This window comes from Miniopterus schreibersii, assembly GCF_964146895.1.
Source record: "Miniopterus schreibersii genome assembly, chromosome: 12".
Taxonomy (NCBI): domain Eukaryota; kingdom Metazoa; phylum Chordata; class Mammalia; order Chiroptera; family Miniopteridae; genus Miniopterus; species Miniopterus schreibersii.
Window position 1 is genome coordinate 42,332,689 of NC_138112.1, and position 18,973 is coordinate 42,351,661.

Here is an 18,973-nt window from a genome sequence, read left to right on the forward strand (position 1 = left end):
TGGGGCTTGAGGAAGAGAAAGATTAGAATAAGATGCTGTTTCAAGATCATATGTGTGGGCACATGGTGGGATCAGGAACTGAGACAAAGAATAAGAATGGAGCAGGCTTGGGAGTGGGGGAGATGTCCTTGGTTTTGGTCCAATTCAGTCTGAAGTGCCCATGGGCACACCCAGGAGAAGCTGTCAGCTGTATGTCTGAAGCTAAAGACAAGGTTCAAGATATTAATCAGGAAGTTGTCAACAGATAGGTGGCTGCAGAACCCAAGAGTAGATGGGACTACCCAGAAGGATGGTGCATAAGGAGAGCAGGAGGCCAAGGATGGATCCCTGGGGACACTTACACATCCGGTGGAAGTAAGAAGAGCCCAAAAGGAATTAGGAGCAACCAACTAGGGAGAGATGAGGACATTGTGGAATCACTGCACCAAGGGAGCACAGAGTTACAAGGAAAGATGGGATCCTGTGGGTTAAAGACTTTAAAATGTCCATGATGACTGTCAAAAGCAGCTTTGATGGAGTATTGGGATGTGACTTGAGAAGTGAATGGGAAGTGAAAAAGTGTTGACTCTTTCTAGAAGTTTGATAAGAGCTATAAGAGGGAGTTTGGGCATAGAAAGGAACAAAGGAGTCAAGAGACCTCCTTCCTTCTCCGCTTAAGGCTCTATCCTGGACTCTCCCATATCTCATCTGCCTTTCTGGTGTTCACCACCACTCCCTCCCCACCCCCTTCGCTTGGTTTGAATGACCCCCTTGGAGAGTCACAAATGGACAGTGAGTTTCATGCTTTTCCAATTATTTTTAACTCACTCGGTTCGCATTGAATTTGCCATCTACTTCAACATCTGGCAGCTGCAATTGGGGGAGAAAGTTTGCAGCTTTGGGGTACAGAGAGAAGGAGTCAGGAGTATGAACAGGAAGCAGAGCCTTTAAAAACATCACACCGGTGAGCTCCTGGGAAATTCCAAGTGTTTTTAACATCTTTCTATCAGAGGCCACCCACAGCGGGGCTCAGCATGTTGCCCAGAAGACTGTGATCCAACGCCCACAGCCACAGATGGGTCCAGAAGGCACCACTATTTCCCTAGAAACACTCCCACTGTCAGGGATGCTATCTTGGGGCTGGTTCATTAGGGTTGAGCACACTCCAGCTGGTACTCATTGGCTTCTCATTCTTCCTCCAAACTGCTGAAATCTCCCTGGTAGTGGGAGTATGCAACCCAGCTTGAGCCCCTTCCCCATCTCGTGGTGGCGCTGGTGGCAGGGAGGAGATTGCCTAAAAGCTTGTACCCATAGCCCAACCTACTTTCTCAATCACTCATCCAGAGAAACATTAGCTTATGAGAGAGATGGGGAAACAGGGCTTCATATGGAAACTTGAAGCAAAGGTCAATCGTTTCCCTTTTAGGAAGAGAGAGCTGAGGCATCCTAAAGGACTCCCAGGGGGAAGCATGGCCTTGGGAGGAACGGAGGCGGTCATGCTGTCAACAGCTCCGTCTCACACAGAATGCAGCATAAGCAATGATCTCCAGGCAGACAGGTTGCTAAGCTTGCTGGGATCCTGTGGCTAGCATCTGTTGGGTTCTTCCAACTCAGCGGTCCAAGGTCATTTCCATATGTCACATGAAATGGCTGAGTAAATTAACTAGAGAATCATTGTTGTCTCTCTTGCACTTCTTAAGTGTAGGTGGCTAGAGGGATAGAGGACAGTGGCAGGCAATGATGGGGTTCTGTGAAGGTTAGACCCAGCCTGAAAATTTCCAGAATAGTTCCCTTCTCCTCCTGAGGGTCCCTGTGGGAGTGTACCACATCTCCTTCCATGTAGCTCAAGAAATTCCAAAGGCACACGGACATTCCTTATTTCTTTGACCAAAAATTTGATGGAGAAGCATAAACCCTATCTACAGGGAGAGCAAAGTGCATTTTGTGATTTTGGTAATGCCTGATATATTTCCAAGTCAGGGCCATGAAACCTAATGTCAGAGAAGCTGAGAACCTGAAAATATAAAGTAACCTTGGAGCTACCTGGTCAAATTTTCTCATTTAAAATGAGGACACTAGGGTCTGGAGAGAAGTCTTCCTTCAAGCATGCTGGCTTGGGATGGGGGTGGGGGTATCATGGCTTAGTGCCTCATTTTCAGCCCCCTTTCTTCCACATGTAGTATATTTTGGGGTTAAAAGTTCACTCAAGACTCTCATTGGCCCATGGGAAGGATTTAGTCCCATGTTTGCTTTTTGTTTGTTTTTTCCCACCAACCCCCAAGAAACCCATCCCTGAGGGGCTCCCTACCTCTTGGGGTATGTTCCATGCCATGTAGACATGGCTTTTAAATTCATCCATCCAGACTTCGGCCACCCTGAGGGCATTCCTGCGAACATGGGCGGTGAGGTCCTCAGTGTAGGGCTTGTGGGCTCGCTCAATATGGGCAATCCGAGAACAGGGCAGGACCTCCACGCTCCCACCACACTGCCACACCTGCAGAAGACACAGAGCCACTCATCAGTGCCCAGACCTAACTCTGTGCCTCTACATCAGGCCACAGGTGACCACTCAACGTAAGCACGGACGAATCCACCTTGTCTCTCCAGACCATAGCCTGCAAAGGGAGTGAGCTGTACCTTATTTCTACTCCTACCCAAGGAGGTTATTGGGTCATTAATTCATGTCTTATTTCTTGACATGTGGATTTACCTGCAAATAATTAATACGCCTTCTTTCTCCACCCCTTTCACCCCTCCAAAGAAGAGAAAAGGCATTTTGTGACCAAAGATCAGAGTTCTCCTGACCCGGAAAGAGAAGTTAACAAAACCCTGATAATGGTCCCTGCAGGAGTGCTGACATGGAGGGACCAGCAGGGACTTCCAGCAGAGATGTTATCTTTACAAGGACCACATGACTTGGCAAGGATTAGTGAGCACCATGGGGAGAAAGTAGGCACCCTTCTCCTACTCCATCTTTCCTGGGCCCAAAGTTCTGATAGAACCCAAGAGAGAGGGAGCTGCAAAAAAGGGTGATATTAAACTTCTCAATGGCTGTGGTGAGTAGGAGCTTGAACAGAATGCAATCTGATTTTGAAAAGAATTTTTTAATGACCTTGCATTCTGAGCATCAAGGGACAGTGTTTTGGAGCTGTTGCCACAATCATTGCAGCCACCCCGAACTTTCAGTGTTCCGGAACATGCACATCCTTTTGTGCCTTGAGGCTTCTGTCCATTCTATTTATAATTTTAGAATGTTCTTCCATGCTTTCTCCAGCTGAAAAAATATCATCTCTCAAGACCTTGGCCACATGACCCCTCTGTTGTAGGGTCTTTGCTCAGTTCTTGGGACAGAGCCAATAGCTTCCTCCTCTGGCCCTCAAAAAGCTCCTGATACACAACTTACCTGCTGATAGGTCAGCCTCCTTTCCTCACCCTGTGTTCCTAGAGGGCAGAGCCCATATGTCATTCATTTCTCATTTCTAGCACCTAAGATAAGGCCTTTATAAGTACTTGTTGAATAAATAAAAGATTGATGCTTAATCAGTCAGTCAGTCATGTGAGATCAATAAATGTGAGATGACTCTGAAATGCCTGGTTGGAGCTGATGAATGGGGCTTCTGAGGGAAAGTAATGAAGGTCTCTTGGTGGACAGCAGTGGACACTTGTCAGGTATTGTCAACTGGACGATTTGGTGGATGATCTTTAGACTTACAACAGGTACCCATCAACAACCATATGTCTTCATCCAAGATAAGGTCAGTTTGGGATTTAGCTTAATTTCCCCAGGTTAGTTAGGAAGACAATTCCTTCTCTCCACCAGTCTATCTCACACCAGCTGGTCCCCACAGGCTGTTAAGAGTTGGAAGGTAATTTATTGATTTACTACTTTCTAAGCTTGTCCTGCACTTAGCATATTATTTAAGGCCAATGAAAGGGAAATAAGCATTCCTACTGAGCATCTGTATGTTCCAGGTCCTGGAAGGTGCTTGTGGGGATGGAGAATAGCATGGTTGTTACAATCACATGGTTTGGGGTCAAATCCTGGCTGTTTCTGACTACCTATGTGACCTTGAATAAGTCGCTTGAACTCATTGTGGTTTAATTTTCTCATCTCAAATAGGGATCATAAAAGTACCTATCTCATGAAATTGTTGAGAAGATTAAAGTTATTACATTCAAAGTGCTTAGAAAATGTCTGGCATATAATAAGCACTCAGTCAATCTCAGCTATTACTATACAAATTATACAGTAGACTCTTCAGAATACCCTGTTAGGAGGTTGTTATTGTCTAATTCCAAGTGAAGAGACTGAGACTAAGGACTGTCCCTTGCCCAAGACCACCCAACTGGTACTGAAGACAAAAGAATAGGTCTTACACCCACCAAAACCAGAGGAAGACCCATGCTCCCCAGGGTGACCACACCCAGAGTGCCAGCCCCAGACTGTGCATTTTTGTGTGTGTTCATTTCCAATTCACTTTGCTTGGATTTTCAATGGAAGCCTGTTAATACTGTGAATACATTATTGACAACACAGAGAGGCAGGGTAATTATTCATTTTGCAACTGGAACCGCAGGCTATTACTTGACATATTTCAGCAACACAACACAGAACATGATTCATAACAAAGCTCTTTTACGACAAGGCCTGTTTCTCAAAGAGCCAGTTCACCATTCACCTTAGAGTGGGTGGTTCTGCTAGCTGCAATCAGAAGAGTGGCGGCAGCCCCTCCCATCACGTCCTCAGTCACACAGTAAATGGAGCTGTGCGAACTCACTGTGGAGCTCTTGAATTCTCCCCTTTCCCCACCCTGCTGCCAGACCAGTCCTGGCTCTTCTAGACTCTGCAACAGCCTCCAGACAACTGATCCCTTCCAGCCTTCCTCCTCCAGGCTCTTTTCCACCCAGCAGCCAGAGGAATCTTTTGAAGGTGTGAGTTGTATTACACCACGCCCTCCCCAGCACACCCTGCCCACCCCTCCAGCCTCCTGCCTGCTTCCCATATACTCTATGCTACAGCTATGCTGAGATGTTTTTACTTCCCCCAGAGTGCCAGGGTTTTTCTCACCTCTGGACTTCTACACATGCAATTACATGGGAGGGGCAGGGGATGGGAAATGGGAGGGAGCTGGGCAGGGGACACACGCACGTCACAGCTTGTGTGATGCAGGAAGGCCCAAACCAGATGGAGGCTGTAGACTCAGGGCAGGGACTGTGCCAGAGAAACAAGGTCACCGATGGATGGCAAAGATGTAGGAAAGAACTCTGGCGCAACACTGCAAATTCTAGGGGTGGAGATGTCAAGAGGAAAGAGGGCAGGAGAGGTAGGTGCCGACGGGGTGGCTGAGAACTGAAGACCGAGCAAGGGTCAGTAACCAAGAAGTCAGGTGAGGTCACAAGGCACAGGAAGCAACTGCTAAGAGGCAGAACTTAATTTTTAACTAAAGTACATGTGACCCAGGCTTATTATAACAAGTGAGGAGTGTGCTAGTCTTCCAGGCACCTGAGGACATCTGAGAGCATGTCTGCCCAGAGCTGGACCTCGTCGTGGCTTCTGGATGGGCGCTGACCTACCAAGTTTCTTGACCACACCAAGTTCTTTCCTGTCTCAGTGCCTCTGCACCTGCTATTCCGTCTTTCTGGAATAATTCTCTCCCTCCTGTCATTTGTTACCCAGCTCATTACCCTCTTTGACCTCCCCAGTCTAAATGAAATCCCCTCTGAATACTTTGTATACACCAGCACCAGACATCTAATATATATTCAATAATTGATACTCGAATAAGTGATTCCAGTAATCCGAGAGCCCTGGGCTTTACTATATAGAGAGGTGGTTTTAAGTCGCTCGGTGAGATCCCCTAATAAAGGTGATAAACATAAAATGTGGCCAGACTTTACTGAACACAATGACTCCCTTCAAACACAAGCGGTTTTTCAGCGAAGTTCTGACATTTAAGTGCGCACTGCTGCAACCGAAAAGAGTTACTTTGGCTGCAGAGTTTAAATTAACATCGTAAAACCTGGGAAGTCATCAAATGAGCATGGGCAATAGCAGATGGCTTCTTCTTGTGGAACCTGAACTCTCTAGAGAAAGCCTCCAACCTTGCCAGTGCCTGCTTTTGCCCACAGAATAGCTGCTGGCCCCAGATGTGACTGAGAACCCAAATCAGATTGTAAAACAACAGGTACACAGCGAAGTCAAGTCCCACTCGCCACCAGCCCTTCCCAGAGAGCCCTGATTGTGAGACTGTTTCTGAAAAGGCTGGAAGCTTCCACCTGGGAACTACAGGAAAGCAGGCAGATCCTGGGAACTGGTGGAGAGGGTTTAAATCCTGCCTCTATCGCACTAGCCTTTGATTTGGCCAGTAGTTGGACGTCAGTTGCCTGTCTATTGGGAATGATGATAGCCTGGGAGGTTTAATAGAGATGCTGTATGAAGAGCTCCCACTAGCAAAGACAGGCACATAGTGGGTTCCTAAGGCAGGGTAGGGTTCTTTCCCTTCCCAGGACTGGGAGCAGCTAGTACAAGGTCAGGGTCACAAGACTGGGTTTATGTTGCCACTTACATAAATAAGCGTGTGTCCCTCCCAAGCCTCAGGGTCTCCCAGCTGCCAAATGGAGGAGCTGGATCCAATGATGTCTTAGATCCCTTCTACTTCTCACTGTGTGATTCTAAGTTTTCTGGTCAGTGCCTCAAATCAGCAGAGCTGTAAACTGGGAGTTGAAAGCAAGGAGACACCCGAGGCAAGGCAACGGGGCACATTGTTACCATTTCTCCTACTCAGAGACTGAGCTCACTCCATAGTCTGTGACTGAAATAGCAAATAACACCCCTGTGTTAAACCCATTCTCTGGTTAATGTCTTCCCGAAGCATGGTGTTGAGAAGGATTCGGAGGCTCTCTCTCGGGCTCAGTGGAAAAGCCTGCCGTAATTTATTAGTGATGTTTATTGTAGGTGAGGGATTGGGGTTGGTGACACCTCAGCCTTGTACTTCACAGCCACGGTCCACAGCTTCAGATCACAAATCCTTTCCAGCTTTTATCTCCTTAGGACTTGTAATGAGCTCTTTGCTCTTGGCAAAATGTTCCCAATGACCCCTTAGCCCAGGAAGCCCCTTTCCTGCTCCCCACCTGTCCAAAGCCAGCCTGGCCCAGTGCCTCCAAACTCCCAAAACACAATTTGTGCCACGCATGTGGTCCTCGTTTCTTGGCTCGTGCTGTTAATGATCTTTTTATGTGTAGCTGTTTCGCCTAAGTTGGCCGTGAAATGCCGAGATGAGAGTAGAAAGCCAAGCCAGGCAGGCTGTGGGGAGAAAGACAAGGAGGGTGGAGGCTGGAGCTGAGGCCTGAGAACAGCCAGCAGAAGACCAGAGCCATTCGCAGAGTGGCTGTGGGGTCAGACATGCGACAGACAAAGACATCGAGCAGGGCTGGGCAGAGCAGTCCTTCAGTTCTATGCCACAGGCACCTCCCTCGTCTCACCCCAGTCCTGACCCTGCACGGGAGTAAGGAGGGGAGAGAAATCAAATCCGGGCAAGGCTAAGACAAAGGCCAGGGGCCATCAGCAAGCTGGCTCAAGGGTGGGAGGCAGAGGAGGAGCTGGGATGGGGGTGGTGTAAAATGAGGAGCCCACCTCCTCCCCAAACATTCTCATTCCCACTCTTGCAACCTTTTAGTCTCCAGAGAAAGATCACACTTCTTCCTGTGATTTGCAAGATCTCTGAGATCTGGGCCCTCCTGTTCACTGCAGCTTCATCTTTTACCCCCTAGGGTCCAGTTTCACCACCTTCTCTTAGTTTCTAGGGCAGACCATGTTCCTGGTTTTCTCCCCCCGCCCCCCTCCCCATGCCATTCCCTTTGCTGGACTTTTCCTCTCCTCCACCCCCTACATTTATTTGCCTGGCTAATTCCTATCTACTTTCCCTGCTGCCCTAAATTTGGTTGACTGCCTCTGCTAGGTATTCCCACAGCACCTGTACTTCCCCTTCACAGCACTTAGGATCGCTGTATGTGTGTGTAAAACGCAGCACAGTTTAAAGACACATAATACAAGGGACAACCGTTTCCTTACCACCTGCTTGAGAAACAGTCCATTGGCAAGAGCTCAGAAATCTCTGTGCACTCCCCCTTACCCCCAGAGGTAATCCATTATCCTGAATTTCGTTAATAACTTCCTTGCCATCAACCTAAACTACCTGTTTCATTCTAGTTTTGGGTGTTTTCGGATGTTACGGGAATGGCAGCGTATTGTCCGGATTCTGCAACGCGCTTCGGGCTTCATTTGCTTTCCTCGCCGCCGTGCCCCATTGTGTGAATAACGGCAGTTTACTCAGCCGCTCTCCTGCTGGCTGGCAGCCTGGCTGTTTCCAGCATGGTGAACAGTGCTTCTTGGAACAATCTTCCATGAGTCTCTTGGTGCCCAAGAGCAGGAGCCTCTCAGTATATTTTCCCTACAGTGGAATTTCTGAGGCCCAGGTTATACACACAGTCAACTGCCTGGGAAAAGGGGAACTCTTCCAAAGTCAGTCTCCAAGTTCCACTCGCACCAGCACAGATGGGCGCTCGTGTGCTTCACCATCGCGCCAACATGTGGCGCTGCCCAACGTTTCTGCCAATCCAATGGACGTGTGATTCATTCTCACTGCAGTTTTAATTCGCAACTCCCTGACTACTAGTGAGATGGAGCTCTTCTTTCTCCTGTGTGGACCAGCAATCCAGATAGTAGAGAGGCCCTTGGACCCCTCCCTCTCACTGAGGACCCTCCAGTGCCTAAACAGGGCCTGGCAAGAATGAATGACAGAGCTGCGCTGTAGTTCTGGATTATCTTCACTGTGCTCTACTTGGTGCTCTCCCAGGTTTCCAAGGGTAGATATCGTGTTATTTTAAAGTATAAACAAACATTTTTCAAGCCCGACAATGCTTATTGTTCCATCAGACCCCACTGAAAAGCACTCCCTGGGGAGACAGTTTCCCAAGCTCTCCTCTTACAATAAACACTATGAAAGCTTCTTCTGGACACACTGCTGCCTGGGGAAACAGTGATGCTTTTTCTTGGAACGTGTTACTTATGAGGCCTGATTTTGGATCAGCCCTAAGAAGCACCCAAAGCAGTTTCCCTGTTTGAAAGGGATTCTTCGTAACTATCAGAAGGCGGCAGGAGGAGTCATCTGGCAGAATTCCAAGGAGAGACCAGCTGGGTGGGAATGTCTGGAAGCTTTTCATGAAGACAAAGTTAAAAGGCAGTTTTGCAGGGACTGGAGCTTTGTTGAAATAGCTGCTTACCTACAGGAAACCCAGGGGCAGCAATGGCACCAAGCCCAGCACACTAGCCCATCACACACAGAAGACTCAGCTTTTCCTCAGAACCTCACACTCTCACTGTAAAGATTGGGGCCATGGGAATTCACTTCCTCATGGGAGAGTTCATGAGGATCTCTTGGCAAATGTGGTCATTGAGATTAGAAGGCATCCTTTAATGGTTCCTGCCAAGGAGAGTTTATTCATGATTTTGTCTATTATTACTAATACCTGTGTGTTCCTCTACATTTCCCAGACTCCCTTGCAGTCAGGAGGGACCATGTGAGCAGCTCAGACCAATGGAATGAGAGAAGAAATGACAGGTGTCACTTCCTGGCCAAGGTGGGTAAGTATCCAATGTGGGAAGCCCATAAGCACTTCTACCCTTTTCCCTCCCAATCTGCTGGTTGTTTAAGCCAGGGTGACCTTGAAGTTCAAAGATGAGGAACCCACAAGAGAAGCAACCTGAGTCCTTCAGTCACCACTTAGAGAATAGCTGCCCAGGAGAGCCTCCCACCCTTCAGGGGACTGTGATGTGAACAGTAAATGAACTTGTCCTAGATTAAGACCCTGAGGTTTAGGAGGCCGCTACTGCAGCCTAGGATCATTTCCCTGATTAATACAATCTGCCAGTGTGTGAAGAGCCAAGGTGAGCAAAGAGGCTTGGGCTTGGGCCTTGTAGCACTGGTACCAGGGCTTCAGTCTGTTGGGTGGGACTTCATAGCAGAAAGTTCCAGGCCCAGGAAAAGATTGTCCAGAAAGTGACAGCTCCCCAAATCCAGGTGATGAGTTGATTCAGAGCAGGACCTCCTAGAGGCTGGGGATTTAGCCTTCTGTCAGAGAGTAGATTTAGTTCCAAGGGATGAGAGAGGAAACTGTCAGGGGTAGGCAGGGTGTTAGGACCTTAGGAAAACAGGCCATAGGTTAGAGTCTGGCTTAAGTTCAGGCCAGAGCAGAGGTCAGAAGACCCAGGGAGAAGTTGGCAGATGGAAAAGAAAAGGGCAGGGCTTGGAGATCACGTGGCTCAGGGTTTGTCAGACAACCACACATAGCAGCCTGTGGCAGCTCCACCAATCCCAGAATGAGTCAGGGAGGCTGGGAAGGCTGGCTAGTCCCAGTCCAGGCATTTCTACAGAACCAAAACCACAAAAGCCCAAGCTCAGAGGCAGAAGTATTGGCCAAGTTCCAAATCAGGGTCCCATTGACACGTGTGCTGTCTACTCTAATTGTGCCTTTGTTTTGAACTAAGCTCTCTGGCCCTGTAACCACCACTGGTGCTACCAGAGAATGATAATGAGCTTGAATGTCACAGGGATTCGGGGAGCAATTTTCTGAAATCCAAATAAAACCCTTCCCGTCCCTAGTCTGAGAGTAATTTTTATCAGATAACTTGGCCCATCCATCGCCTTGAGAGTGTTCAGAGCCCTCTCGGGTGAGTTAAGTCCCTTTGAATTATGCGAGTGCCTTCTTTGCGGATGTATTTAGAAAAGCTCCCTCTATCCAGCTGCTATTCACAGCTGATGCCTGGACTATGTTTAATTTATACTTTCCTACATGAAGACGAACCACTTACTCATTTAAAGTGTTTCCTTTTTTATGTCCTTAATCAATGGCTTTACATTCTCAGAAGTTTAATCTAATCAGAAATAAATCCTACACATATGAATGGCTCATTAGCATGTTCCAGTTAAATTCAAATTGATTGTTCATATCAGATGCCCCTCAAAAGGGTGACAATGGCCCATGATATGTCATGAGGGTCCTTTTTTGAAATGCAGGACAACCAAGAATCGCTGAAGGAAATAATACATTGTCACCCCAGTAGAGTGGGGCCATCTAACAGGTGACAAGTGACTCAGGTGTCACTAAGGCAGCACAGGTGGGGGACTGTGGCAGTTTGGTAGACCCTGGCGCAGAGAGTAGCGGAAACTGTCTGGCCCAAGCATTACCCCCACATTTGGCTCCATGGGACCCTTGAGGTTGTCATTCAGATGATAAAAGTGAATTTGAGATGCTGAGCATTCTCTCACTCAGAAATGATATTTGTTCTATGGAGCTTTCCTCTTACTCCATTGGAATTCAGATGAAGAAAACTAGTGTGCTGGGTCTTTGCTTAAAGAGACTTGCCCTTTTCGTACACATCAAAATGAATTGTCAGCTTGGGTATCATCTCTGAGAGGCACTTAGAGAGAACTCACATTAAAAATGGGATTTAAAGAAGAGATCGGCACTGCAGTATATTAGGACTGTAGGAGACCTAAAAGATCACCTCCCATCACTTCCTGGGGGAGCACACTGAGGTAACATGATAATTTAGAAGCAGAGTAGGAAATGTCTCCAAGACCTCTGCTCCTTGGAAGACAGGAGGTCACTGAAGTTCAGAGCACAGGCTTTGCGGTTAAACAGTCTTGGTATCAAAGCCTACATTTCCCGTTTGCTGGGCTGGTGACTGTGGGCAATTCATTTCACCTTCTAACCCTCAGATTCCTTGTCTGTGAACTGGAGACAAAAATGACACGTTGCAACAATAGCTGTTTTGAGAATTCAATGAGGTAATGCATGCAGACGGTTTATTTCAACACCCGGCACAAGTTTAAAGCCCACTAAGTATTAGGTACAATTATTATCACTGTAAGATTCTATTGATGGTAAGACTCACCATTGCTATAATAAGAGCTTTTCAGGCAGGGGAAATACTACATTCCTCTGAGCTCGAGATTTATATACCCAACTGCCTACATGTCACTCCCACTTGCGCATCTCTTAGGCACCATAAGCTTACCTTGTCCATAATCAAGTTCTTCATTTTCTTCCCTGCCTCCCCACCTGTCCTTTAGTCTTCCCCTCATCCACCTAATAGCCTAAGCCTGAAACCTACATAAGTTATGTAGTTCATCCATAATTAATGTCATCTTCCTCAACCTCCACATCCAATTACATCAGCAAATGCAGTCAGTTCTACCTCCTAAATATAGCTTAAATTTAATCACATCTTTCAATATGCTCAGCCAACATCCTGCTCCAAGTGCTATTATTTTGTGTGGACAACTCTGTCAACAGCCTCCTAACAAGTCTCTTCACTTCAATCCTTGTTGACCCCCAATCCATCTTCTAAAATTATAAATCAGATCATGTTCTTTCTCTGCTTTAAGACAACAATTATGTATTGAGCACTTACTATGTGCCAGGTACTGTTGTATGAGATGGGAATTTTGTCACAGTATAAAACATAGAAAATCCCTGACTTTCTGGAACGTATTCTGTTTTCCATTGTAGCATTTGCTATGGACTAACTTGTGCCCCCCTCCAATTCACATATTGAAGCCCTAACCCCCATGTGACTGTATTGGAGATAGAACTTTGAAGAAGGTGGTTAAGGGTAAAGGAGGTGATAAGGGTGAAGCCCTGATCAGACAGAACTGGCATCCTTATAAGAAAAGGAACAGACACTAGAGCTCTCTCTCTGCCATTAAGCAAGAAGGTGGTAGGTAGTCTGAAAGTCAGGAAGAGGGCTCTCACCAGAACCCAACCACGCTGGCATCTTGAGCTCAGACTTCCAGCCTCCAGAACTGCGAGGAAGTAAATTCCTATTGTTTAAGCCACCCAGTCTATGGTATGTTGTCATGGCAGCTCGAGTTAACTAATACAGCACTTACTGCAATTTGTAACTATACATTTATGTTTTATTCCCTCATATCAGATATCTGTCTCATTATACCATTAGCTCCTCCAGGAGGAAAGGGGCTGTATTTACTTTTTAAACACTGTGTGCCCACGTTAAACACTGTATACCCAATGCCACATATGGTAGGCTCCTAACAAGCAATGTCAAGTGAATGAACTACATTAATTGTACACATAAAATTGCAAATTGAGTGACCATATGTCCTGGTTTGCCCACAACAATACTGGTTTACCCTTGTTGTTCCAGTATAATTGGTAATAGTACCCCTTTTCACTCTCAAAAGTGTTCTTGTTTGGATAATAAATTGTACTTTATTTATTTACTTACATACACCAAATTTATAAGGCAGACCTGATTTCAGAAACATTAAAATCCCCAATGAGTATCTGTCTTGCACTCACAGTATTAATATTTTCTCTCTCCTACTCCACAATTGCTTTACACGGCTGCAATTTCGGTGCAGCGGAAACTAAGCAAGTGGTGGAGCCCCTCGCTGAGGAGCAAGATCCCAAGCAGACAGAAGGAATAGAGTGGAGCCCACTGCATTCAGCACCTCACCAGCCAGGGGCTGCCGAGGAAGGAAAGGGACTGGGCACCTATCCCTGGGATTGTCCAAAACCAGGCAAGCAGCACAGAGAGAGATGGGACCTGAAGGGGCGAGTGCTGTTCCCTGGGGTAGCTCACCAGGGGTTACCTCTTTATTTTCAGGGCTGACTCTATGTTCAGATAAGCCTTGCTTGACAGGAAAACTTGTGCGTAGGGATAATTTTTGTAAATTGTCGCCGACTTCCTCATAGGGATGCCCCCCTTGCATGGCTTCACGAAGTAAAGAGCATCTGCAGCGGGAATAAATGTCTGTATCCCCTTCTGCAATCTCAGATATATGAATATCTGCTCTTGTCAAAAGAAAACCAGTGTCTGAATGATGATGATGATGATGATGGCAATGGCGATGGCGATGGCGATGGTGATGGTGATAAAAAGGAGGGAAGTGGGGGAGGAGGGGAAGGAGGGAAAGGGGGGGAGGAGGGGAAGAGGGGAGAATGAGGGGAAGGAGGAAAAGGGGGGGAGGAGGGGAAGAGGGGAGAATGAGGGGAAGGAGGAAAAGGGGGGGAGGAGGGGAAGGAAGGGAAAAGGGGGAGAGGGGGGGAAGAGAGGAAGGAGAGGAAGGAGGAGCCCCGGCTCAGTTTCCATCAGTCATTCTGAGCAACTAATTCTGGCCTTGCCTGGTGGCTCTTCCCTGGAAAATTAGCAACAAGCTACCTTCCAGGACATGCTACAGAACAGCAGGCAGACTCAACTAAAGAAAAACAGAACATAAAAAGGAAAAAGAAAAGGAGAGAGAGGGAGAGAATTGCTCTCTAGAGCTTTAACATACGTTGCTCCTCCCAGGTTTATTTTCTCTGCTTTCATTTTTGTTTTTTCCCCCAAATCAGGAAATTACACATAGATACATTACTATCACCTAATTTACAGTCTATAATCAAGTTTCATTAATTGTCCCAATAATGGCCTTGATTGCCATTTTCCCCCCTTGGTCCCAATTTTTTAAGAAAATAAAAATTTCCTTCAGTTTGAGTCTCAAAAATTTTTATTAATTGTTACCTCTTCCATGCATTTTATTAATGTTACTTTTTCTATGGCTCCCTCATTGAATACAACTTTAAAAACATAGTCATGAAGCCCCTTCCAGAATAAAACTGTCTGTGGGTGCTCTCCTTCTGCTCCCCACCACTTCCAGCTAGTTGCTTCATTTTGTACTTTCTAATTGCTTTGTTCTTTAGGGATTAATTTTGCACTTATCTTTACTAGCCATAAAACTTTTACAACATGCTGTTAAGCTGCGTGTGTTTGGTGGCTGGTAGTAATTGTTGAGTCACTCTGTGGCTGGTGTGCTGGAGATAATGTGCCATGGCAAAGACGCCATCCTCCCAGTGTTTTCAGGTACCTTTGCTGCTGGGCGTGGCAGAATGGTTGGTTCCTGGCTGCTTGGGGCACCAAGCTTCCCTCATGCATGGAGATCACAAGCAGGAAATACCCCCAAATCCCAGAGGTTTAGACTTCATGGGCCCCAGGTTGCTCAGACTTTAAGAGCCCTGGGAATTTCAGGCCCATGGTCCCAGGAGGCCACACCTCATGACACACACTCCTATAGAGCAGGGCTAGCTATAGCTGACCGCCTAGAAGGACACTAACATTTCAACCACTCTCTCAAGGTCAAGTCCATACTTTCCCATGGCTCTGCCCTTGGCCTCTGCCTGCAAGCAGGCACTAAGTCGCCAGTTTTCAATGACTCCCTCTCCCTCCATTCATGGTCAAATAGTCTCTAAACTCTCTACCTCTTTTCAATCCCTAGTCACTTTCTCCCTGGTCTTTGAGTCTGTCTTATGTTGCCAGCCCTTGACCGCACCTGCTCCTCCAAAGGTCTTCTTCCAGCTGCATTTGTTCGCTTCTCCACTCACACTCTCATAGCACAGGGTGAGGATTAGAGGTTTCGGCATCAGACAGAACTATGTTCAAATCCGAGCTCCACCACTCTTTCTCTGTGGGACATGGGCAAGTGGCCGCATCTCTCTGAGCCTCAGTGTTTGTATCTGTAAAATGAGGATAATAATCCTAGTCTCCTGTGGCTCTCTAGGGGAGTAAATGACACAAAGCATAAAACTCACTAGAATGTAAGCTCTCTGAGGGCACAACCTAGACTCTCCTGTTCATCACTATATACCCAGGGCTCAGCACAGTGCCCGGAATTAAATAAGTAAATTCACTAAGCACAAAATGTTGCTAATGATAGCTATTATCATTACTATTAATCAGCATGGTTATTGCACTCCTGAAATGCTGCCTTCCCCTTTGCCACAGATTGGTGGACATCTGTGATTTTCTACCAATCCAGCTCTTACCTTTCCAGCCAATTCGCTCCATAACTGTGGGCACCACTCTGGCCCCGCCCTCCATTTCTTGTGCACACACTCAGTTCTAAAATCTTTTCTCAGTTCAAACTTTCATCCTCACTGGGCTCTTCCATCCTCTTACCTTCAATGGGCACACAGAGGGCACCTGCTCCCCTTGTCTCACTCTGAGTCTTTTCTACCTTTAGTTATGCATTTCTGACTTCCTATTGAAGTCATGATCCAGATACCACATTTCTCTGTACCCTAATGCCAAGCTCCTAACACAAGCAGCATAATAAATGTTCACTCTCTGAGTGAATCAATAGATGAACAATGGAAGATTTTGGTTATTTCCATTGCTATTTCTAATATCAAACTTGTTTCATTTCCCTCTTCCCCAAAAACAACTGTACTCCAAACACCCATTTCTTAGCCCAAATGGCACCCCCAAATCTCCCATCATCTGGACTTGAAATCTCAATGATGTCTTTGTCGGACCTTTAATAACTCATTTATAAGGACAAGGAAAGGGTAGGTCTTGACCTCCAGTGATCACTGAAGCCATTATTGACATCCAACACAGTGCTAAGGGAGCATGTGAACGATGCCTCAGCTAAAGCTTTGAGTCACTGGGAAAATTCCCTTAGAAAGCATGAAGGCCCACAGACTTGAAAACTGTGCTTAGTGTACTTTGAAATCTTTGACCTCAGAAGACCACATAGATGAACACTTGTCTTGGTGTACAGTTGTCAGCCTTCTGTAGGCTTCACCCCATGACAGTGGCTGAAGGACAATGCCAAAGCAGATTCCAATTCATGACACAATGATACAAAACAGTGGCAGGGTCACTGTCTTCACCCACACAAACACACACACGAACGCACACACACACACACACATGCACATGCACATGCACAAGCACCCTGGGATGTGTTATTCCAAGTTCTCAGGTTATTCTGAACTCTAGCTCCAGCTGGCCTAGACTAACCCTAATGTTAGAAGCAACCAGAGACTAAAATCCAATTTAAGGTATTCAATTTAAGGGATGAGAGGTAAGAGAATCTGCTTGTGGCCTTTCTGTGAGATACTGCATCTGATGGTCTCCTGAGACCTTCTCGGCTGAGCAGGAATGCCAGTGCCCACACTCCTTCTCTTCCTTCTCAAGCCTCTCCGACTGTGCTGGCAGAGATGAGCTGATTTGCCTGAAACTGTGGTAGCCAGTGTTTTTATTTATTTATTTTATTATTTTTAAAATATGTTTTTATTGATTTCAGAGAGGGAAACATCAATGATGATAGAGAGTCATTGATCAGCTGCCTCCTGCACGCTCCCTACTGGGGACTGAGCTTGAAACCCAGGCATGTGCCCTGACCAGGAATCAAACCATGATCTCCTGGTTCATGGGTCAACGCAACGCTCAACCACTGAGCCACGCTGGCCGGGAGTCAGTGTTTTTAATTACCTTCCTCAGCTATGACGCTAGCAGGGAGCTGAGATTAGTGAGACCTCCAGCCCAAGGCATCTGGGGAAAACCGCATGTCCCTCGTGTGCTTCAGCTCACAGAGGCTCGGTAAGCACATATTAACCTGCCTGGACCTCTTTTACTGGTAACTTAGCAAAGTCTCTAGCTCTTCAACTAGAGACAGATTTTGTAAAGTCTCAAATAACGGCACTGCCTGTTCTCGGCAGTTGCTACAGGCCCTTCTTTGCTTCCTCTTTCTCCTCTGTGTGTGTGGCTCCTGGACCCACATTTCTAACTTTCAGTCTGTTTCCGGCTCCTCTCTTTTGGTAGCTCTTCAATAAAAAAGTATGAACCTCAAAAGAAAATAAGTCCAGTAAAATAAAACTGGAAAATTACTATAGAAGGAAATGTATTTTGGGTAATATGATAAAGGTACTATAACAAACCAGTGAGGAAAGTATGTTATTTTAAATAGAAGGTGTTAGGATAACTGGATGGCTACATAGAAAAGGAAGACCTTGGGTCCATTCCTTTATACCATGCATCAGGATTAATTCTGAATAAAACAGAGATTAAAATGTAAAAATTATAATCATATGAGTATTAGAAGAAAACATAGGCGAATACTTCTATAACCTGATAGTGAGCAAGCTTTTCTATGACTAAATTTTGGAAGCAAGAAGGAAAAAGGCTGATACATTTGCTTCCATTTAAAATAAAAAGCCTTTGCATGACAAAAAAACACACCAGAAGTAAAATCAAAAGACAAGTAATAACCTGGGAGAAAATATTTGCAATGTATATCATGGGCAAAAAATTACCACTCCTAATGTTAAAGAGATTCTAAAAATAGAGAAAAGACTAACAATCCTACAGGAAGATGGGCCAAAGATATGAAAAGCTCATGGAAAAAGAAATGCAAATGGCCTTAATCATATGAAAAGCTGTTCAACCTAGCTCTTAGTAAGAGAAATGCAAATTAAAACTACTTTCAAAGCCAGTTTTCATCTGTCAGACTGGCAAAACCCCAAATATTCAACAATACACTTTGTTGGTTGGCTATTTGGAAACAGGCACCTTCATCACTCCTGGTAGGAAAAGTACTGCCCCTCTGGAGAGATATTTGATGAGTTCTAGCAAAATTACACACGCATTCCCCTATTGACCTCACAATTCCATTTTTAGGAATCGATTAAAATGATAACCTACTAAAATATTTTTAAAAACATGTGCACAAGGCTATCAATCATAGCACTATGCCCTCAAAAATAAACTGGTGGAATAAACTATGGAATGGTCACACACTGGAGTATGATGCAGCTACAGAAAAGCAAAGAGAAACACCTCTATATGCTATTATAAAGTTATCTTCAGAAGAAATATATATATCGTGATAAAAACAGCGTTGTGAAAAGTGTGCATAGTACACTACCATTTATCTAAGAAAGAGATATGTGACTATATACACATATTTCCTTATATAGCGATGCACCTCTTAACAATGGGTATGTTCTGAGAAATGTGTCATTAGGCGATTTCACCATTGTGTGCACATCACAGAGTGCACTTGTGCAAACCCGGATGGTATAGCCTTCTACACACCTAAGCTATATGGAATAGTCTATTGCTCTTAGGCTACAAGCCTGAACGGCACAT

At 45.8% G+C, this 18,973-nt stretch overlaps 1 protein-coding gene across 2 annotated transcripts in view; it reads right to left on the bottom strand.

Annotated features, from left to right (window-relative positions):
* Positions 1-18,973, bottom strand: part of GALNT18 (polypeptide N-acetylgalactosaminyltransferase 18) — a 275,266-nt gene that overhangs the window by 42,577 nt on the left and 213,716 nt on the right. Inside the window, exon 7 of one of the 2 annotated variants that reach the window (XM_081153870.1) lies at positions 2,288-2,473. The exons of the other annotated variant lie outside the window; for it this stretch is intronic. Within the exon in view, the coding sequence (XP_081009996.1) occupies positions 2,288-2,473 (186 nt within the window). The remainder of the gene's footprint in view (positions 1-2,287; positions 2,474-18,973) is intronic. 2 annotated transcript variants of the gene reach the window in all.